Source organism: Manihot esculenta, chromosome 7, assembly GCF_001659605.2.
Source record: "Manihot esculenta cultivar AM560-2 chromosome 7, M.esculenta_v8, whole genome shotgun sequence".
Taxonomy (NCBI): Eukaryota; Viridiplantae; Streptophyta; class Magnoliopsida; order Malpighiales; family Euphorbiaceae; genus Manihot; species Manihot esculenta.
Window position 1 is genome coordinate 3,720,158 of NC_035167.2, and position 24,027 is coordinate 3,744,184.

Here is a 24,027-nt window from a genome sequence, read left to right on the forward strand (position 1 = left end):
TACTTTTTGATCAAAAAGTTATTTAGAAAAGAATTTAACGAGTTATTATGGATGAGTTTCTATAAATAATGTGAATCGATAAGTAGTTTTAGAATATAATAAGACGGGTGAGAACCCAATTATTGCATGGGGAAGAGATGAGCCATATCATATACCAATTGCAACAATCATTATACAGCAGTAAAGGAAATTTTCAGACTTAAAGCTCAAGCAAATCACAAGTGGCATTGTCTACCAAAAACTGAAATAATGCTTAATTCTCGCACATTCTACCTCATTGATACAAAGTGGCAAAACTTTGCTATTGCTCATCCAATTTTTCCAAAAATGATAATTGAACACAAAACTAGTAAAAGTTTAGCTGGCTCTGTCTATTTTGATTCAATTATAGGGACTGTAACGCATAGGCATTCTGTATCTTGGAACCTTCCTGCAGTGTATAGAAATTAGCTATAAGCTCATCAATCAAGGATAACAAAAAATATGAGCATCTTAGAACATTTACCTAAAAAACAAAAAAGAAGGCACTATTTAGATAAAGCATACCCATATCCATAAGGATTGTAGAAATAAGGAGGCATATGTGAGCCCCTGGGCGTAAACCCCATGTAAGGGTTGGGCCGGCGAGGACGGAACTGCTTCATCCCTGGTACATTGGTCCTTTTAGCAGTCACCTGCCATAACACCAAAAATGATCAATTTGGTTTTTCAACAGATGGTCCGAGGTTCAAAGCAGGTGAAATGGAGGAAAATTTAATATTTAGCTATTGTGATATCAAAAACTTATTAGTTATAAAAAATTATTAAAATATTTCTATAATTTTAAAAAATTTATTAATTAATCATTCCATTAATTTCATCGGTTAAATATTTTACTATTTAATTTATATGATATGAGAAAACTTATTAACTGATCATTCAGTTTTATAAAAATGTTTATAAATTAGTCCTACATATTGAAAATATTTTAAACTTTTTTACTAAATTTAATGATTAAAATTAATAAATAAACTAATTAGTAAATTTTATAAAACTTCAAAGATAATTTAATACAATTTTTAAAATCAAAAGGCCTAGATGAATTTTTATATCAAATATCAAATAGTAAAATAGTAAATTTTCGTAAAATGAATGAAAACGTGGGCCATTGAAGTTGGGTAAATTACTAACAAACCTCTAGGATTTTACATAATATACCCTTTCCGCCCTATAGCCTCAAGATTATTCACTTCAATCCTTTTGTTTATAGGGCTTTTTTCTTAATTTTTTTTTTTTTATAAATCACAATTTAGCTCTTATCTCAAATTTGACTGCACCTCGAGTCCTAATTTAAAATTTTAGTTCCACTTTAGCATTGAGTTGCTATATTATAGAACACTTCAATTTTCACCATTCTACCGTAAGGATTAGAATAACTATTTTTATGAACAAGGATGGAGCGCTAGAGGCAATGTGCACGGATAATATAGAAAAAATAGATGATCTAAGTGCACGAAGCATCCCATACTTGTGGACTCTGGAAAGGGTTGAATTGCTTTCTTTACCTTCAATTGGCGGCCATGCAATTCAGATTCATTCAGAAGGAGAGCCTCATGAACAGCCTCTGTCTCCAGGAATTCTACATATGCATAACCCTTTGGTTGGCCATACTTGTCAGTACGAATAGTGATCCTATTTACCGTCCCACATGATTGGAAGTGCTGCTGCACTTCTTCAGGGGTGCATGAATAGTCCACCTACAACAAAGGTTAAGATCAACAAGTGACAAAGGAACGATTATAATCGAAAAAACTACTAATGACTAATCATGGAAACAGCCTATTCCTTGTTCACTAGTGCAAGTAACTGGTAAGACCATCAGCCGCAAAGTTAATGAAAACTTTGCAGCTATTCTAATTGCTGTAACTGCACCGTTGTCACACACCAACATTTGAAGTTGAAATTGTCGATTTCTTGCAGATATGTTATTTTAACTTGTAAATAACCACACAGTAATACAACTCTGGTTCAACAAAGCATTTAGATGACATATCTTGCACAGGATGCTGACCAAATAATTCATTCTAAAATTGAATGCGAATCTATGAAGAGAAAACATTTGCAAGTAAAAACTGTGGAAAGAGCATCGTCTACTGCTAACACATCGATTAATGATGTACAAGGACAGTACAAAATGAGGTTCAAACACGCTCATTTGAGATTCCAATTACCATTTTTCATAAATGTCAGGCTTCCAGTGATGGGTTTGTTTACATTTCTTTATTGGATCAGTTTTATTTAGTCATTCATGTGTGTAAGAAAGGAGAAAAATAACAATAGCTGAAAAGAAATCAGAGATCCCTATCTATCCCAAGCGAGAAGAAAAGGAGATCAAAGACCTCTCACCATAAGGAGTAAAATGCCTACTCATTCCTCGAGCATTAACCTCCATGACAAGCAGCTCTGTGGGGTTGTACTTTGTACATAGCTAGTCTTCCCCCTTCCTGCATGCTACTCCTCATACCCGATTGAGTCTAGGCTCAGGAATCTTGAACCACACCTTTTCCTATGTCCATCCTGGCTCAAGAACTCGCTCAAATTAACTCAACCGACACACTTTAGTTCTAATCTATAGATCTATTGATTCTCTTCTTCTTTTCTGTTATGAGCACTCAGAAAGATTTTGGCATTTATCACCTCCCATTTTTTTTTCCCTTGAAATTATTGGTTTCAAAAGCCTTGAAATTTTCTTTTCTCAAAATTTCTTTCTTATCATTTTCTCTGCTATGTTATCATGCACAATTTTTTTTTCTATCCCAAGTATTAATATCATAAACACTATGACCCAATCCCAGAACTAGTTAATCAGAAACTTGAAGAATGCAGCCTGACCTGCAATTGTAGTCAAAGAAGAAAGTCAAAGGAGGATTTCAAGGCTGAGAAGGACCCGCACATATTAAAAAGTCAAGCCCACAATAAGCACTAATACGTAAAATGCTGAATTGCTAGAACAAGAAGTAAACATCTTAACTCAACTGGAAAAAAAGGAAAAAAAGGGGAGGGGGAGAGGCACTTGCAAATCTAGCACATTCAAACTAGTTGTATTTCATATTACCAAATGTATTTTGAATTTCAATATTAAGCTGAGAGTGCAAAGATCACAACACTGATCCTCCCAATCAATGGTGGCCTTATCTTCATTTCGTTTTGTCGATGAAATTCAAATTAGAATGAATAGTGAGCTGAATATGCAAGAAAAAGCTAATACTAAAACCTGCTGCTGACTTCCGCAAATCCTTTTGTAATTGGTTAAAGCAAAATATAAAGACAGGAATCAAGAACATTTAATGACCGGGTTCATGTTGCACACCTACTGAGCATGAAGCCCCAGAGACTACTTCCTATTCATAATAATACAAAAATCTGTAAAACATAATATAAAGAGAAATGATGAGTTTTAGGTCTTTTATACTGTTTATTCCATGATCCACCAGCTCATATTCGATTACATTACTCCAATGTTTTCAGGTAAAATACTCCCTCATACTCATTTAGCTGCCCATCTTTGTGTATTCACATTTTTACTTTTCAAATACAGCTTATCTCTAGTACAATAAAAACACGCAGAAGTGCTAAAATTATGAGAATTCTCAGTACCTTCATCTTTCTTTTTCACCTTTTTCTTCATAATTTTCCCATTAACACACAGTCACACAGTTTGATGTTAAATTTTCCAGTATTAAACAAAACCCAGTGGTTCCTGAGGTTTATTTTCATTCTCTTTATCTCTTTTTTTCCCATTCTTATGTATCCAAAAAAGACAAATGAAATCCCTCCAACAAAACTCAATGATTAGTAAGAAGCAAAGTAACCACCCTACCCCAATATAAAGTTGAAGAGTTCAACCCTTTGTTTTGTAGAGCGTAGTAAAAAGTAGAGAAGATAACAAACAGACAATTTATAATCTAACAACCACAGAACCACTGTTACTTGGAAACAAGTATAAAAAGCGCTATCATAACCAACACACTGAATCAGATAGTAAATTAAATTCTATCTTATTGTCCAGTCTGACTGTTGAATGCTAGAGATTATCCTCCTTTTGTAAGGTGCTATGAGAACCTAGGGAGCCAAAGGAGATGTTGAAAGGAAACATTTTTGCCAGAACATAAATATTCAATCTCCAGTTGAAATAGTCACATCCTGTACTAATGGCAAGAGTCCCTTTTTTTTTTTACAAAAAAGATTTAGTAACATCCCAAATAATGTAAAGCAGCCAGAATTATGAACCGGTCGAATGTTAGCAACAGTTCAGTATGATTTCAGTTTTAATTGTAGCACTCACTTTTCCACTACTGTTTAGCAGTCTATGTCTGGTTTATTACTTTATTTGTTTTGGCCTAGGATGCAAAGATGATATTGCATTGATATTTGAGGGTCATCATTGTTATCAGTCATCACTCCACCAGGTTTTAAGCTCAACCGATGAATAATATATGCATACAACATAGCATTAATTGCTTCAATTTATGGGCCTTCCTTAGCATCACAAGAAAGTAACTCAAAATTATAGAAGGAATATCCAGTAGTTAACAACCGCTGGAAATGAAATCCATGTTCTCCTTAAGGATCAATCAAATTCTATATGCATATAGTGTATTCTTCTCTTCTGTACTATTTACAGAATGCAAGTCAATCAAGCATGCAAGAAGAGAATAATAGTCAGACAGTGATTAATGCTACAACCTTTAATTTAACCAAGACAATGAATGAATATAAACCTGTCTTTTCAATGAGTAAAAAGCACATGCAAAAGTTAAAAAAGATTCATAAATTGCATCAAGTGAGCTATACTGCATAAGAAATTGCATAAATCCACCTCCAAGAAGGGTTAACTAGTATTTGGTTATCAAGTGGAGGTATACATTTACATTTCAAAGGTATGATAACTATGCATCCACAAAGTTAAAAAGGAAAAGGGACCTCACATTGCCAACAAACACAGACCGCGAATCTACTTCCTCTCTACTAGCTTGAGATGTAGCAGCAGCAGGATCTGGTTGCACAAAAAATGAATAAGGCAGCAGCAAGCGAGAAAGGGTATAAAGCAATAAATGATCATTGTTGTGGCAGTTAAGCTTGTTTACCTCCTTTAAACTAATAAAATAAGCATAAAACAGTCCCTAATTAAAGGAATTTCAGAAAAGAATACTCACATCCTGATCAATTTATTTTAATGACAAATTCTTTTGCAGCATTATTAATTGGTCACAGGGGCATTGCTAAATAAATAGAATAAGAATGTTAGATACAAGTGCTTGTTCAAAAATCACCAATGTGGCTTATTCATTACCACTAAAGGATCTGCTAGATAACCAGTGGAAATGCAAATGTGCAATTTTTCGTGAATCTTTAGTTTTTAAGATCTATAAAAATTCTCATTTCTATGTAAATCTCTACAAAATTGTGAATGTGCTAAAGTTCAATATCTCAGTCATGATTAAGTCAAAAATCAACTAATAAATATGAGATATGTAGTCTATGTTTAAGTATAAGCTCTCAGCACTCTTGCATTACATTGGCACTTAAGTTTGAGCTTCCTCATTCCCATGACAATCACATATCAAATGTTATTCAAACATCACAAATATATATGAAGCAGAAACTAACATCTAACTTTCAAACTCTACAAAATTCACATCCATGATCAAAATAATTACTTCATCTATATTCTATAACCACACCACAACATAAAGAATAATAGATTCTTCTATCATCCTCTACAAACCTATCAAACCTGGCCAAACTAGCTAGCCAAAATTCTCACATGACAAAAATTCCTCAATAGAAAACTTATACACCTTATGAAGCTACCAATCATGACACTAATCTACAAAAAATTTCTTGTAGGTATATTAAACAGCTAAGAGCATATAAGAAAACAATTCACTCTCTCCTCGAACAACAATAATTAAGCCTTAATCCAAATATAACTATCTATAAGTAAAATGCATGTATACATATACAGGTATAAATGTACATTCATATTTACCCAAAAGTATAAAATTAGAATCGCTGGGAGCACATTCAGCTCAATAAGTTATCCAGTTTCACAAACCAACAAAAGAACAAAAGGAAATGATGAAATACAATAGACTGAAACAATGATTGCAAGCCTCCAATACATACCGCTACATAAATTGCATATATACATAAATTATAAATGAAAAGAAAATGTAAAAAAAGGTACCTTGCGCAGAACTCATCTCCTTCTCAACTTTGGCCTGCATCTCCCGCAGAGCAGCAGCTTCATCCTCCATCTCCTTCAACCGCTTCTTCATGTCATCCAGCTCCTGAAATCGATTAAGGAGACAAAATTGGAGAAACCCAGATTAGGGTTTTCAATATAAATCGAAATCCGGAGGGTTTATGCAAATTCATTAAAGGGAAAAATTAGCCATCGAGTATCAAACAAAGAAGGAGCCAACAAATAATGGAAGAAACAGAAGAGAAAGAGAAAAGAAAGGTGTATAGAAATCACCGGTACTGCTTCGTCGTTATCTGTAGCAGCCATGACAACATCCTCTCCTTCCATTGTTTCCCTGTCGTTGATGATACCAAGCAGCAATCCAAGATCCTGCTGTTATCATTTCATGTAGAACTTATATTTTTTGGATATGAAGGGGGAAGAACAAGGGTCAAAGGATGTAGATTTTTTATTTTTGAAAAAAAATTTTGAAAGGGTAATAATCATTTTATTGTTTTTCTTTAAATAAGAACTTTATGGTTTTGAACTTTTATAATTTGTTCATTGATTTTTAATTTTACAAGGAATATAAGGTTATTTTAAAGGGTTTTTTAAAAAGTATTTTAAAGGAATTTTTTTTATTCGATCCATTAAATTAATAAATCAAAATGAATGGTCTTAGATTTTTTTAAATTATAAAAAATAATTTTTTAAAAATCATATATTTTTTTTTGTCTATAAATGCATTTGAGAATCTGAAACGTCTTAGATTTTATTTCTTAATTTTTAATTTTTAATTTTCACTTTAAAAAAATTATATATTTTCTTAAATATAAATACAGGTCCTTAGTCTCTACATATTTATATTTTGAGTATATTTTCGCAATTAGTGGCGGTGGATTGGTGGTGCAATTGTTTTGAACTTTTCTAAATTTGAAAATTAATTTAACTTATTCACCTTATCTAACTCAAAGAGTTTTTAAATACAAATTTATCTTTATATAGTAAGAAAAAAATACAACCGTTTGTAATATTTTCTTTTAGATGGTAATTATAAGGAGAGAAATTAATTAAATTAAATTTTTTAAACTTCTTATTAAGTTTTTTTCCTCTAATTTTGAAAAAAAGGTGAAAATGAAGGGATAAGGAGTATGAAAGGTGAACTTGTAGATATACTTTTGGCTTCATTGCTACATGATAGATATATGATATAAAAATAAACTCTATAATTTATTTTGTGTTTAATTAGAGTATTTATTTATTTATTTTCCTACTTTTTTTTCATTTTCATTACATAATTAAAGAATCAAACAAAGGTTTAAAGTTAAACAAGAGGCATTGACAATAGGAAATGCTATACTTTATTTTTTTTTCATAAATTTGACTATATTTAAATTTTATTTAAGGATGTTGCAATTTTTTTTAATTTTTTAAAAATAATTTAAAACGAAACTTTCAGCGATTTAAAGTACTATTCTCTCTTCTTCTCTCTAATTATTTTCTTTTTTTTTTCTCTCTTTACTTTTTCATTTTTTATTTCCCTTTATCTTTTAAACTAATGCCGGAGTCGGTTAATAAAAAATGGCTTAAGGGAGAAGCGAGAGATGGGTGGCTGCTTGTTGTTAAAAAGCTAAAATTTTAGAGATTAAATTGTAATTTTTCAAAAATCATATAAGAAATAAGTGATACGAGAGGTAATAATCTAAAAATTATATCTCATTTTATTTCTAAAACTCTTTAAAGAAAGTGGTTAATTGGAATTTAAATGTGGCTATAGATTAATAGCAATAATTTAAAAATTGCGATGTCTGCATCCGCGGTTAAGTTGCAGTGATTTAATTATTTTTTACAACGAATAAAAAATATAAAAAATTATAATTTTATTGTCTAAATTTTAAAATATAATAGTGCATATTTGGTAAAAATAATCTACAATTTCAAAGGATTGCATTTTTGTCCAACATTTTGAACAACGAAACCCAGGTACATAAGTGAAGAAAGGTACTAATACCTTGTGTTTGCACTTGACATTTTGTGAATCTACAAGTGTTAGCGACCTGAAACCTGAGTGATAGAAGCAGTGGCATTGGAGGAAGAGGAAGCAGTAGATGTAGATTTGTCTCCATGGACACCCACCCTTTCTTCATTATCTATAAAGGGAGGCTTAGTTGGTGGAGGATGCTCTATTAATGAACCCTTGCTTTTAAGTAGAACAACCACTTCAGACATTGTTGGCCTTAAAGCTGGTGAAGTTTGAGTACACATCAATGCAATCTCTATCATTCTCTTCACTTCTTCTGCTTCATGTTCATTCAGGTCTAAGCTTTCATCCACCAGTTCCAGGTGAGAGCCATTCTCATATAGCCTCCATGCCTTTACTTGGAAAAAAAACAAAAGAAAAAGAAAATAGTATGTAATTGGACAAATATGATTTTGAAGTAAAAAAAATTATTATTTAATCCCTAAATTTAATTAATAGATATTTTATATTTTTAAAATTCAACACTTAAACTCTTGTATTTTAGTTCGTTTAAAAATATTCTCCTATTCATTTAAAGCGTTAAGACATTAACCAAAAAATTAATGAATAATCAAATATCTGAAAAGATAAATTTCTTTTCAAAATACTCTTTATTCCATTGATCTAAGTTATAAGAATTAAAGTATTTATGAATGATTATGGAATCACAAAAGTGTTTAAAATTAGTTAATTTGATAATTAGTCTAGATTGTAGTCAATATTATAATACTGATATCATCAAGAATTAAAGTGTATTATGTAATGATAAGTTAAAAATTAAAGTATTTAATACTTTTGTTGAATTTCTTCATTTGAACTGAAGCAGTGTATTATAAAATGATAATTAAAAAATTAAAGGGATTAATAAGAATTGTAATTCTAGTTAAAATCTTAAATTTAAAAAAGGGTAACAAAGAGATTTGAACACGTATAATAGTAACTAATGGATGAAAGGACTAATTTTTAAATGCACTAAAAATATAAGGTTTTAAACATTTCGTTTTAAAAATATAAAAATGAATTTCACTATAAGAAATTACAAAATCATTAACGAAAAATAATCTATTTGTGACAATAACAAAATTATTAACTAGGCTGACAACGATCAAGATACACAGATTATGATACCACTTTTTATTTAACTTGTGAAAATTAGTATATATTATACTTAAATTAGATATTATTAATGCAATGTTTGATATTTTAAAACACTTTTAATTTTAATTATAATTTTAGTGATTAAATTGGCAGATGCTTTTATATAATATAATTAATTATGTTTGTGTTGAGATTATGAATATTATTAATATACATGTGTAGCGTTATGAAAAATAAAAATATAGTAAAAAAATAAATGGTGTTATAGCTGAATTTTTATATTTACAAATGAATCATTTGTTGCTATCAATAATAGAAAAAAATATGTTATTATCCAAGTAGTTGTTGTACTCTATAATAACAGAATAGTGAAAGAAATTTTGTTCGTATCTATAACAGAATAATGATGAAAATTTCATTAATATCTATAACAGAATAGTAACGCCTATTCAATTAGTATCCTTAATATAATAAGGACAAAATTTCAGTTAATTATAATTTATTATCAGTTGCGAAGAATGATTGCGGTCAAGTACGAATAGAATTTCAGTTAATAATATTTTAAAATCAGTTGTGAAAAATGATTGCGGTCAACAATGAATAGGTCATTGATTTTAATTACTAAAGAAACTGTCATGATGCATTAACAATCTTGACGTGCCCTTGAAAATAAAATTATTGAGATTTTCTAGGATGGATAAATTCTATTGTTAATCCGTTAGTAACTCGAATCACCAACGAAATTATATTCTTCACTAATGAATTTGTCCGGTACTGAATTTTCTGTAGTGTCTGTTGATTATGTTAGGAACTAGTGTGATTTACACCTAAGTCGAGTTTTCAGTATTGTAGTTCTCACCCGTTTGAGGAGGTAATCAGACCCAGGATCAGCTATCATCTCATTGCTCTTTCTGCCACTGATGATTTCTAGGACAACTACTCCATAGCTATAGGTATCCACCTTCTCTGATAACTGTCCATGGATTGCATACTCAGGTGCTGTGTATCCCCTGATGTTCATTCTCAAACACATGAATTTCCTCGTAAACAGAAGCAACACTTTTGCATGTTCGAGCCCTTGCATTACTTTAGTATAATAATAATAATCATTAATACTTACAAGGTCCCAGCAAATTTGGTGCTCAGATGAGTCTGGTCGTCCGGCAGAAGCCTTGCCAACCCAAAATCAGCTATTTTGGGTTGGAACTCATCGTCCAGAAGAATATTGCTTGGTTTGATGTCTCGATGGATGATGCAGACATGAAATTGCTCGTGTAGATACGCAAGACCTTGAGCTGTTCCGATTATTACATCCAATCGTTGTTTCCAGACAAGGGATCCTTTATTTTGACCTGTTTTAAAAAAAAGAAAAATAATTTTAGTTTTAACTGTTATCCTGCAACGCAGTTTATGCTATTGTAGTAGAGATCAATGCTTACCAAATAAGAATCTATCAAGGCTGCTGTTTGCCATGTATTCATAGACAAGAAGTAATTCTGGTCCTTTGCTACAACAACCGAGTAAGCGTACAAGGTTGCGATGATGAACATTGCTTATCAGTGTGACTTCACTTGCAAAATCTGCCTTTGCTCTTCGTGATTGTCCTAGAGCTAGTTTCTTTACTGCAACTATTTTCCCATTTTTTAAAGTACCCTGTTCATTTCCGTAGCAAATTACCAATGGTAACCCATAAACCAAAGAAGAAAACAGCAGCATGGTTGATTTTCTTATTTATTTTACCTTGTATACATCACCGAAACCTCCTTCTCCTAGTTTGTTTTCTTCTTTGAAATTCTTCGTTGCTGATTTCAAGTCTCGGTAACTGTAACTTGTAGGACCTCGCAGTTCAGTTGCTCCTAATATGTCACCTGCTACATGGAAAAATTACTTGGTATTTCTTTTTCTTGCAGATTCGCTTAATATTTTTTTGTTTGCATTACCTCTATTGGCTCTCTTCCTCCTTGAAAGCTTAAACCAAGCTATCAACACAACAATAAGCAAAAGGAGGCCTACACCTCCAGCAACTCCTCCAATAAGAGCTGTCTTTTTACCAGAACCTCCTACGAGAACATAGCAAAATCAATATGCATGCAACTGAAACTCTCGAAGCTCGAAAATTGACTGCAAAACTAGAAAAGGGTTGGTTGTTAAAGAGAAATTTCACCTGTTTTCAAATAGGATTCAAGATTGGTAGTCTGGTTATTGGCGAAGAATGCCGTATCGGAGTACCTCATGAAACACCCAGAATCGACCGCCCTGCCGTCAGCTGTAGGAGGGCATCTCTGAAGGTTGTTATGGGCTACTTGCATGCAAGCTAAGCAGCCAACTGAATCAATGGTTTGAACACATTGTGCAATGGCGTATACAGACTCATTATTAGCGCCAATAACTTCTCTCTTGCTGGCAGCAAAGAAACCTTGTATTCTTGGTGTCGCGATTTGAAGATCATTTAACAATCCTTTCACTGCTGCTTCGAAAGCAGTGGCTGGTGCCGATGTATTCCGATTCCCACAATACTCGCGGTTGGCGTCCCGAGTGGTTTCTCCATAGAAGTCACTTCTCTCATACCTGAAAAGTTACAGAACACTAACGTCTGTAATAGAATTGGACTAGAATGTTGTTTCCATATTTTGTTCTATGGAACGATTCAAAGCAACTTGCACTCCATTTGTTTTACAGAAAATATAGTAATTTAGTCTCTATTTATTTTATTAAAAATATTTTTTTATAAAAATATTTTCAATATTTTTTGATATTTAAAATATTAAAAATTATTAACAGAAAATTTTTTTATTAATTTTGGGAAACATTTTTAGAATTTTTTTCTTGAAGAAAATAAAATTTTAAAAAAATTTAGAAAAATAATATCATTTTCTAAATTTTAAAAATTTTACTAGTGTTATTGAATTTTCTATATATAAATAATATTATTCCATTTATTTTTTACTATTATAAATAAATAATAAAAAATCAATTATTTTCTTAAATTTTTTTTTTACAAATCTATTTTTTACATAAATAAATTATTTTTCTGCGAATTACGAGCTTTAAAGTTTCAAAATATATGCACTCTTTATATTTCACTAACGATTTTACTGCTGTTCATTAACTAGGAATAAATTTCAAATATATTTTTACTCAGAACGACTTCGTATTGAACGCAAATCGTAATAGCCGTTGGATCATATGGTTCTGTCTCCCATATCCAACAGCTTCCACGAACACACGAATTCGTGCTGAGCAGCAAAGCACAATCCATTCATTAATATATAATTTAAAGTACCTGAGAAAGCAGCCATCATAAATAACACGACCACCATTAGCGGCGGAGCAATTGCGAAGTTTAGTAGAAGCAACGCTGAAACAGCTGAGACATTCGGCGGTAGACATATAATCTCTGCATTGGATCATAGCATAGACGGAGTCAACGCCTCTAAATCGCTGCGTCGTAGCAAAATTTTTGCCACCATTGATCTGAGACCTGAGATCGCTAAAAGAATTATTGAGGTTGATACTGAAATCTAAAACACTGGAGACGTTGTAGATGCTGCAACCTTCGTTTAAAAAGTTGATTCCTGCGTCTGAATTCGCCATCTTCACCATATAATAACAAATCCATGCTGCTGCTACCAATAACATCTTCCACTCCATTCCTTCTTTTTTCTTCATTCAGTTTTCTCTGGGGAGGTTTCAGACTTTGTATCCTCTGCCCAATATTTGATTAAATAATTGGAAAATTCGTTATCTATAGCCCCGGCGTCTTAAGCAGATATTTTGTTTAGCATATGGACAATACTTTTCTATGTTAATGAAAAATATATTCCAAAATTAGGTTAATTATAAGGAAAATAATTTATTTTTTTTTTTTTAGAAAAAGAGGGATAGAGCCCTTATTTTATTAATCTAGGCCATGAAAGCCCCAACCTATCAGCATCCAGTAAAAATTTAATAGTAACAGGAGGCCATTGATGAATTTTCAAATTAAAATCATCACCAATGGTTAAACTAGTCAAACGATCCGCTACCGCATTTGCTTCCCTGTAAATTTTTACCATCTTGACTTCCCAGCTTCTATTGATAAGATCACGACAATTCCTCACCAAATTAGCAACTCTAAAAACTCCTGCACCTCTACCTGCAAGTAAATCTAACGCGAGTTGAGAATCCGTTTGAATTTCAATCTTCTTCCACCCTGAATCCCATGCTAATACTAAAGCATAATATATTCCCCATAGCTCAGCTTCCATTGCTCCACAATTGCCCAAAAACCGTTGAAAGCCCAAAAGCCATCTACCTTCATTGTTTCGAAAACAACCTGCACAACTTGCCCTTCCTGCTGACAACAATGCACTACCATCGGAATTCACTACCACCCAGCCTGTTTCTGGCGGCTTCCACCCAACATACTTCAAAGACCGGCCTCTCGGTCCAGACCCAGCCTGCATCGAAAACCTCCATGCATGAATATATTCTTTTGCTCGAAGCTGAATAAAGGACGCATCAATAGTATCCTGGTCATTATTCTCATTAAAAACCAACAAGTTTCTTCGCTTCCATAACCACCAAACAGCCGAACTAAAAAGCACATCCCATGGTATTCCATTAGCCAATAACCCTACTTTTTCTATATTAGCAGATAGCCATAAAGGCACATTCAAAATATCAAAAAATGGAGAAACGAAATTGGTAGGTAAAAGGGAATTCCAAATTTGTTTCACATGTTGGCAATCTCGTAGAGCATGCAAAACATATTCACTTGCAACTCCACAAAGAGGACATAAATCATAATCAATAAATTCTCGCTTTCGGCGTTGAACATTAACCATGATTTTCTCATGTGCCACTTCCCACAAAAACACTTGAATTCGCTGTGGCACCCTAACCTTCCACAGCCCTTGCCAATCCATATTAGATCCTGACACTTCTGAATAAAACGTATCAAACCCTGACTTAACTGTATATAAGCCAGAAGAAGAATGCTTCCACGCAAAACCATCCAAACACGACATATCATCAACTAAAGTAATTGATTGGAAATATAAAAGGACATCAGTAGGAAGAAGAGAATTTAAAATGTCCCAATTCCAGCCTACATTAGGAACCCAGAAATATCGAACACAAACCTGCATATTCAACTCAATCAACGGTTTAAGTGCAAAATTCCAAAGAGGCCCAACCGGAAGCCAATCATCCAGCCAAAATCTAGTGTGCATCCCATTATTCACATCTACAACTATCCCTTTTCGAAGTAGCTCCAAACCATAACAAAAAGATTTCCAATTGACTGAACCATTAGCTCGCTTAGCGACTTCCCAATGAACAAAACCCGACTCATATTTATTGAAAAGGCACCTAACCCACAAAGCTTGCGGATTCTTGTAAGCTCGCCAACACAACTTCCCTAATAGAGCCTGATTCATTTGTCGCATATTTCTGATGCCAAGACCACCTAACCGCTTCGGCAAGGACATTGTATCCCAATTAATCAGATGTACAGCTGGCTTCATATCCTTCCCATGCCAAATAAAGTTCCTGCATATTTTCTCTATTTCATTGCAAAGCGATATCGGTAAAAGAGCACTCTGCATCACAAAAACAGGAATAGCATTAAGAACTGATTGAACTAACGTTATTCGTCCAGCTTTTGATAGAGCTCTCGCCTTCCAGCCATCAAGTCTGCCTCTCATTTTATCCAAAATACTACTATATGTGGAGACTGAAATCCTCCCATGAATAGATGGCACACCCAAGTATTTTCCCAAATCAGCAGTCAAAGGAATACCTGACCTTGAAGACAAAAGTGACGCCAAATCACTATCAACAAAAGGCGACAAATAAAGAGAAGACTTAGCTAAATTCACTTTCTGCCCGGAAGCCTTAGCAAAGTCATCCAAACATGATAAAATCAAATCCAACTGTTCCACAGAAGCTTCTGCGAACAAAACCATATCATCCGCGAACATAAGATGAGAAATCATCGGACCATTACTCGAGATAGGAATCGGCTTCCATCTGCCTTGACGAACAAGCTGTTTAAACATTCTCGAAAGTTGTTCAATACACATAACAAAAAGATATGAAGACATTGGATCGCCTTGTCGCACACCACGAGTCGGTTTAAAAGATTCTAACTTCTCACCATTCCATAACACTGACATAGAAGATGTTCTAACACAATTCATAATATTAGAAATCCAAGCATCGGAAAAGTGGTAAGAACCCAACACCCACTGAATAAAATCCCAATCTAGTCTATCATAAGCCTTTTCAAGATCAATTTTAATCGCCATAAAACCCCCTGACCGCTTAGACGTTCTCATAGTGTGCAAAACTTCTTGAAACACCACAATGTTATCAATAATTTGTCGGCCAGGAACGAAGCTACTTTGTTCCAATCCAATGAGAGAGCTCAAAACATCTTTCAATCTGTTAATCAACACTTTTGTAACAAGCTTATAGATCACGTTACATAAGCTAATTGGTCTGAACTGAGAAATAAATTCTGGACAAGCAATTTTAGGAATAAGAGTCAGCACCGTTTCATTAACTTCCTCTGGAAACTCCCTCCCGCCCAAGACCTCAATAATAAACGCTGAAACCTGTGAACCTACCGCAGACCAAGATTTCTGAAAGAAAACTGCTTGTAGACCATCGGGTCCTGGAGCCTTGTAAGGAGACATAAGGCGCAAAGCATCATATACTTCATCATGAGAAAAAGGACGATCCAGAAGCAACCGTTGAGAAGAAGAAAGAGCAGGCCCATCAGGTCTAACAAAATGGCTGCAGTCAACCGCCAAATCTTTCGAATACAGCTCCTGATAGTAACCGCTAGCAAGCTCTTTAAGTTGACTAGAATCTTCAATCCACACATTGTTCCCATTTCTCAGCTTGAGAATTTGCTGCTTCTTGCGTTTAATCACGGTAGAAAGATGATAAAACCTTGTATTTCTCTCACCAGAAACAATCCATTCCTCCCTAGATTGTTGAAACCAGTATAATTCTTCCTGCTTCAAAACATCTTCAAGCTGTCGTCTCAGATTAAATTCCAGCTTCACTAAACCTCTCGTTCGCCGGATAGCTAAGCTTTTTTGAACACCATCAATTCGACGGATCAACCTCTGCTTATTATGAAAAATATTCCCAAACTCAGATCGGTTCCATTGGCTTAATGAGTCTTTGGTTGATTTCAAATTATCAAATAAAGAAGTATTTTGCTTCCAACCACGGGAAACAACATCAACAAAATCTTTGTGAGCTGTCCAAGCCGCTTGAAAATGAAAACGACGAACAGAAGAATTTGTAACTCCAAAGCAATTCATAAAAATAGGACAATGATCAGAATGCAACTTTGGAGCATGAATAACTGTAGCTCTAGAAAATGTCATGCGCCAAATCTCAGTACACAAGCAACGGTCTAATCGAGCAGCTTTATAAGAAGAATTAATACCACCCTTACTCCAAGTAAAAGGGGTACCTTCAAAACCCAAATCAATAAGTGAGTTATCAAAAATCCATTGCCGAAAATCACTAGCCCCAATACTGTGAACATTAACATAGCCGGTTTGTTCATTCTCGCTTGTAAAAGAATTAAAATCTCCCAACAGTAACCAACTTTTCTCACTTCCATTGAAACCCAGAACCGAATGCCACAAACGTCTTCGTAAACTAATGTCAGGGCTGGCATACACAAAACTCACTAACCACGAGTCCCCATTATCAAGTAACACATTGCATGTAATAAATTGCGGATCTGTCGACACAAGCGTTAACTTAAAAAATATTTCTGACCATAAAATCCAGATGCCTCCACTGAAACCAAAAGTCTCGACACGAACCCAATTATCATAACCTAGCTGTTTACAAACATTATCAGCTGAATGGCCAGAAATTCGAGGCTCAACCAAACAAAAAATCTGAGGCTTATAGATACGATTGTATTCCTTAAAAGCTCTCAGAAAATTAGAAGAAGCAGCACCCTGACAATTCCAAACTCCAATAATCATTAAAAATAAGAGAGAAAAGAAAGCCACGAGGATGACTGAACCTATAATAGAACGAAAAATCTAGTAAGACCCCTCATTAGAAGGCATCTTACCAATTAAACCACTATTCTGAAATTCATTCAAGGAAGTCTGAGCAACAATTATCATCGCATCATCGTCAAGATTCATATCCTGATTACCATCTCCCTTAGCTGCTGGGATATTGGGACGGGTTGGATGAGGAAATGACGGATCATTAAAATTATCATGTTTATTCCTATCCAATTCTGTTTCTAAATTTGCAAGTCCCACCAATTTCGAGTTAGAAACAACCCAAGTCTTTGACTGATTCGTTCTATTATTCCCTTGAACAACTACATGGTCATCTTGTGCAGCAGCTTTTCTAGAAGATCCCCCTGATCCACTCGAAACCCCTCTAATTTTTAGAACTAAACTTTGCACAGCAGGCCCATTAGATCTCACATAGGAATCTAAAGCAATATTGGGAGTCTCCTCTCTTGTCACAGTAGAAACCACTTGACCCTTCCCTTTAGAATCCCGTAGCTTTTTCTTGCCCAAGACAGGACGAAAGTCTTGTACCACTGGTGGAGTCGCATTATGTTCTATATGAGTCTCAGAATCCTGGAGAATAACTAGAGAACTAAAGGGGTTATTATTGGCCTTCATCGTTGATTTACCCTTGTTTGACTCCCTCGGACCATGATCACCTGACCCAAATTTAAATACAGGTTTTTCCTGAGGACGTTGATTACGTCTTCTATCTTTCTTAACCAGCATCCAATCACCAAAATCATCTAAAACAGCTGGATTAACCACCTGATTCTCGGGTAACTGAGCCACCTTAGGAGCAGGGTTACTATGAACCGAATTAGGCACATTCTCTACATTCTCTGGCTGCAACTCTTTCCGCAACGAAGGACAATTATCCTTCATATGCCCAAAAATTCCACATGAAAAACAAACCATATGCAACCCCTCATATTCAATACGTCGAACTCTCCGGTTCAGCTTGAATTTCGACAAAAGAGGCTTCGTAACATCAACTTCAACACATAATCTCGCAAAATGCCCTCTTGTCACTCGGCTAGTGTTATTATCCACTCTGATAGGATCTCCTATCTTCCTCCCCAATCGCATAAGAAAATCCTCATTAAAATATTCAATTGGAAGGCATGGAAATCGAACCCAAACTGCCAAGCGTTCCAAGGAAACATTAAATGGATCAAAATCCGGGCACCATTGGCGAACTGACAAATAATGATCAGCTATAATCCATGGTCCACCCTCCAGTGCAAAATCAAAATCTTCCCTACTATTAAATCGAGCAAGGAAAAAATCGTTGTCCAGAGCAATTAAGTCAATAGGGGATTTAGGTTTCCAGAGTTCCTTCACCCTTCGCGATAAATAGGCATACCCTATTGATCTTCCAATCAGCTTGATAATCAAGGAGTTCTTCCATGGTTTACAATAACGAGATTTCTCAATTTTAGTAAGTTTAATATTAGGGCACTTTTCATCCTCCTCATCCTCTTCCCCATCAGAAAGCTCATTCGACTCCTCATCATTCACTTCAACTGTGTCAGCAATCACAGTCTCGTTATTAGGACTCCCATTGACTAGCATATCCCTAAACGAAGGACCCATTGGAGACGGTTGTCCAACAGACTCAAACTTTCTACCGTCTTGTTCTTCTAAAGAGAAACCTCCTTCACCATCTTTACGCTTCCTACGGCCATTATGTTGCAAAAGATCATCCTCTTCCATACCCTCATTGCCGGAATCTGACATTCCGGTGGAATCACAATCGGCAAAAGTTCTAGAGCTATTGGCGGCTTGAGAGAGAACTTCGGCACTTTACTTATGCTTGTTTTGAATCTTTTTAATTAATTTGCCTCTTAGAATATAATTATTCAAGGAAAATAATTTATTAATATTTATTAATTTTTAATATTGGTATTAAATAATAAAAATAAATTATTTGATTGAAAATAATTTTTTAGAGAATATTTTATAAACGAATTAAATATTTAATAAAGATAGAATTATATATAATCAGTAATTGAGAATATTGTTGCCGGCCAGACTGGGCGAATGAACGTGTCCATGAAGTATGCTAAGCCATATGTGGGACTCATGAAATAGACTTGATGTGAATTCTCCTCTAAGATATGAGTCACAAGTTGCAAATTTCAAACCAAATTAAATTTTATTAAAAATAATGGAATGTTAAAAATAATCACAAAAAAAAAATTATCACATAATTTATCAATTTCACCATGTTTATATCGATTAAAATTTTTTTTATTTTTGTGTGAGTTTTAAAACAAAATAAATTAGATAAATATTACATATTAGAAAAAAAAAACAGCTCTACAAAAATTTATCTCAGAAACTCTTCGTTCGAGTAGAACTTCTGCTATTATATTTCCGATCAACCGACGCATAATATATAATTCATAATATATTATTAAACTATTCAATATGCTCTGATATATTATATATATATTGAAATTTGTAAATTTTTCTGTCAATTCGCAATAAATTCTGTCAATTCACAATAAATTGGTTAGTTTTCTTTCATTTTTAAAGTATAAAAGCGGTTGAGATTTTGAATTTCAATTTATCTGTCTACCTTATTCAACTTCGTATACAAAATTTTATTTTCCATTAGCTATTTTATTTAGCTATTGTATTTCCTTTAAATTAAATTTTTTTTAAAGTATATTAAATGTTAGTAGAGTATTTGGATTATCCCCGTTAATAATGAAATTTTTTAATTCAATATTTCAATTTTTTTAAAATAAATTTACTTAACTTTTTAAATAATGATAAATTCTTTTTATTAATTTATTTCTTATTAAAAATTTTTCTTAAGTTTATATATAAATTGATGTGGCTTTGATGGCCCACTTAGCAATAGAAGCCATTAAAGCCTTATGAGCTGGCCAAGCCCATTTACTTTCTACCAAACTATTGATATGGGCCAAGCCCATTAGCACCTGGCATTATCCAATTCCTCTTCCACGCCCAATAGACATGGACTAATCCAAATTACTTTTAAGTCCATGAAGTCCAATGAATTTCCTTCCAAGTCCAAGCTCATTAACCAAATTTCCTTTTAGTCTAAAACTAACCTTACTTGGGATCAAGCCCACCTTTCTCAAAGATAAAGAGAAATTTGGAGTTCCTTCAAACATAAAATTAGACTTCCATTAAATTACACTTAAATGGTTTGGCCTAAAATTTATCATATGAAAATTAATTATTCTTTTTAAATCCTTTATTTCAAGATTACCAATCTTTGAATTTAGTCATTGTAAGTTAAATTTATTAATTTAATTAATTAATTAATCAAATTAATAATATCTTAGGTTGTTAAATTCTATTGTGATTGACTTTCTAGATTCAATACTCATTGTTAAAGTTCTATAGTGCATGTATGGAAAATAATTAGTAGAAGTGTATAGTATTTGGTTCAAATTCAAAAAATTGATCGAACTGAATTAATTTAGAAATTCGGTTTGATTTTTTATTTTTCAGTTCGGTTCGATTTTTATTTTTAAAAATTTTAGTTATTTTGATTCGATTTAATTAGTTTTGATCAGAAAAATTAATAAAATCGAACCGATTAACAATAATAGTATATTATTTTTTATAATATAAAAAAATTATACCATAATTAAAGTTGAAATATTTCAATTAAATTTTAAAATATTAAAAATAAGGTGTAAAAAAATAAAAAATTCATTAAAAATTTCAATCGATCAAATTAAACTGAATGAAGTTAAATTAGATCAGCTCGATTCGAGTCGATTTATACTCAAATTAATTCGATTCAATTTTTATAAATACTAAAATTTTAATTTTTGATAAATTTTTTTGAATATTATTAGAATAAATGATAGATAGTGAATATGTAAATATATGATTTGATTGAAGATAGTGAAAGAAATACATGCATGTGCATTTAGCCTACTTAAATTTGAAATGTATGATTTAATTCAGTATATAGAAAGGCAGGTATGCTTGTGAATGAAACACTATATTATTTATTATTATAGCTAACGAAAAAAACAACTCTTTGTAATAAATAACATTATTTCATTCAACCATTGTACGTAGCTAAAGAGTCCAATATTGAACTGGCCTATTACGTGACTAGGGTACAATGATTGGTTCATTGATAATTGCATTTACTGCACTAACCATCTTTCTTGGAGAAGAATAGCCATCTTCGCTCATATAAAAAAGGTGAGATACTTTGCTCATCGTCCAAAACAAATCTTTACAAGCTTTTGGAACTACACTTTCCTTATTTTGCAACACCATTCTTAACAATTCTCTCCTGTGACTCTCTATAAGATTTGTTACCTTCTCTCGAGCTTCCTCCTCAGTTACAGCACCGCCACCATGAACTACTTGCAGTGAAACTGCATTAAATTTTCCTTGTTCACTTTCACTCTGCAGTATTATTAAATATCGGTGAGATAAAAAAAATTATAATTTGTTTATAATAGATAGTTCAAATGCTACTAAATAATTTAAATTGACTATTTTAGATCAATACGAGTTCAAAAATTATTTGTATTACCTTAACGGTTACACGATCATTGGTAAGTCGACCGATAAGACTTGTGTGCATGAACAGATTCTTGTATTCTTCACTGGTCACAATCTCCTCAGATAATGACTCCAAAAAATAAAGTGATATGAGAATGATAGGTCCCAAGGCATATGATATATATCCATTTGATAGATATTCTTTCATCGTTGGCACTGACTTATTTCTTGCCCACTCTGCCTCTTTCAACATGGCCTTGAGCAAGTCTGTCCACTACAAACATAGACATAACCCAAAAAGACAAAAAAGTTATAATTAGAATTAATCAATTTTAATCAAAATTAGTTGATTTAATTATTACAATGTCAATTAAGTGTCGTTTGATGCATCGTCCTTGTTGTGTTCTAGCCTTATCTGCAAATTCATTAGTTGTGCCGTAAATTGCATGGAAGAGTATCTCTACTTCTTTAGACTTGTAGCCAATGGTTGAATGCTCATCCCATCTATAATTTATTTAATTGCATTAATATTATTTAACTGTCATAAGTTAAATATCAAGCTAAAATAACAGTCTATGTATTAAATAATTTAATTAAAAAGCATGCACATGCAGATTCTTACCTTTCAATCAAATCCATTAGGTTTAGTAATTCTTCCATAGAGCCAGCATAGTCAAAGAAATCATCAACCACAGTAGCCAGAACAGAGTTTTTGGCCCATGAGATGCGAGTTTGGGAGAAATTAGGCTGGAAGAATGTAGATGCAATGGCAAAAAAGACATATCTAATCTTTTGCCTTGCATACTTGAGATCGTTTATGCCATATTTTTTGACCCATCTGCTTGCATTCCAAAGAAAATTGAATAACATAACTACCATAGAAATTGAACTAAGGCAGTAGCACTAAATTGGTATTTTATATATTCAAACTGTAGCCATAATTAAGTCAGAAGCAAGTGTAAAAACTGTTGTATTTGCATTTGTTGCCATAGCATAGGATAACAGACGTAGGTTTTTTTACAATAAATTAAAATTATGGCTAAAATTATAAAGGAAAAGTACACTTTATTATTCTATAATTTTACACTTTTAGCAACAAGTCTAAACTTTTTATTTTTGTTATAAATGAGTATATGAACTTTTATTTTATGATAATGTGGCATCACATCACATATCACGTCATCTTGAATGATGATGAGACATTTTATATAACTTTCACGTTATCTATTATAATATCGATTATAATGTAATTTTTAAATGCAAAATTTGAAAGTAAAAATATTAAATTATAAATAAAATAAAGTTTAAATCTAAAATATTAAAAATATTAAATTTCAAATTATATGGAAAAAATTAGAAAAAGGAAGAAGAATTAGAGAGGGAAAGAGACATGGTAAATGATACATACAAATAGAGATAGAAAAAAGGCAAAAAGCATTTTAAAGCCCCTATAAATTAGTCAAATATTCACTTAAATTCTTATTAAATTTTGAAAAAATATAAAAAATATCATATAATTTTATCAAATTTTCACTTTAGGGTCTATAGTTTAATTTATGTTAAAATAATATCTATGGTATCGCGCTGTTAGCAAAAAAACAATAATTTTTAGACGATGTTATGAAAATCATCCATACCTGCATATTTTCCTCCTCTTCAGTTATTAGCAAATTATTCTTTTGCTTCACCTCAACCAAATTATTGGCACCCTGATACTGCGGCCAATTAATTATTATGTTACTCCTGATATTCAATCCTTGAGTACTGCCTCCGAATATTAGGGTAATGAAAATCTTCATGTTGGAAATAGCGTAGGTCTACCAATTTCTCATACTGGTACAATTACTATTCCCTCACCTAATGATCCACTTTTGTTAAAAAATACCCTTTATGTTTCAAAAATTATCAAAAATCTTTTGTCTGTTCAATTCACCACTGACAATAGTTATTTTTTTGAATTCTGGCCTCACTGTTTTTTTTGTTAATGATCAGGTCATCCAGAGGATTCTTCTGCAGTGTCCAAGTGAAATGGCATATATACCCTTAAATCCGCCTTGACAACAATTGTTCCGTCCTTTTTCGATTGGGATTCAGCCTTGGGTCATCCTCATCATTGAATT

At 32.9% G+C, this 24,027-nt stretch overlaps 2 protein-coding genes across 3 annotated transcripts; both read right to left on the reverse strand.

The window, feature by feature from the left end:
* Nucleotides 1–122: 122 nt before the first annotated feature.
* On the reverse strand, nt 123–6,750 carry LOC110618872 (polyadenylate-binding protein 2). Of its 2 annotated transcripts, none has more exons than XM_021762145.2 (6): nt 6,521–6,750; nt 6,230–6,332; nt 4,968–5,035; nt 1,545–1,736; nt 547–674; nt 123–430 (listed from the first exon to the last, which is right to left on the reverse strand). In XM_021762145.2, the coding sequence occupies exons 1-6, from the start codon at nt 6,572–6,574 to the stop codon at nt 382–384; spliced, it is 594 nt and encodes a 197-aa protein (XP_021617837.1). In that variant the 5' UTR covers nt 6,575–6,750; the 3' UTR covers nt 123–381. The 2 variants fall into 2 exon arrangements, with proteins under 2 accessions (XP_021617837.1, XP_043814241.1); XM_043958306.1 differs by lacking the exon at nt 6,521–6,750 and adding an exon at nt 2,386–2,871 and having other exon boundaries at nt 6,230–6,301.
* A 1,394-nt stretch (nt 6,751–8,144) lies between these two features.
* On the reverse strand, nt 8,145–13,113 carry LOC110618746 (cold-responsive protein kinase 1). Its single transcript, XM_021761982.2, has 8 exons — nt 12,628–13,113; nt 11,509–11,912; nt 11,285–11,404; nt 11,085–11,212; nt 10,784–10,997; nt 10,465–10,696; nt 10,204–10,354; nt 8,145–8,599 (listed from the first exon to the last, which is right to left on the reverse strand). Exons 1-8 carry the CDS (start codon nt 13,011–13,013, stop codon nt 8,276–8,278), a joined length of 1,959 nt encoding a protein of 652 aa, XP_021617674.1. The 5' UTR covers nt 13,014–13,113; the 3' UTR covers nt 8,145–8,275.
* Between the last annotated feature and the right edge of the window lie 10,914 nt (nt 13,114–24,027).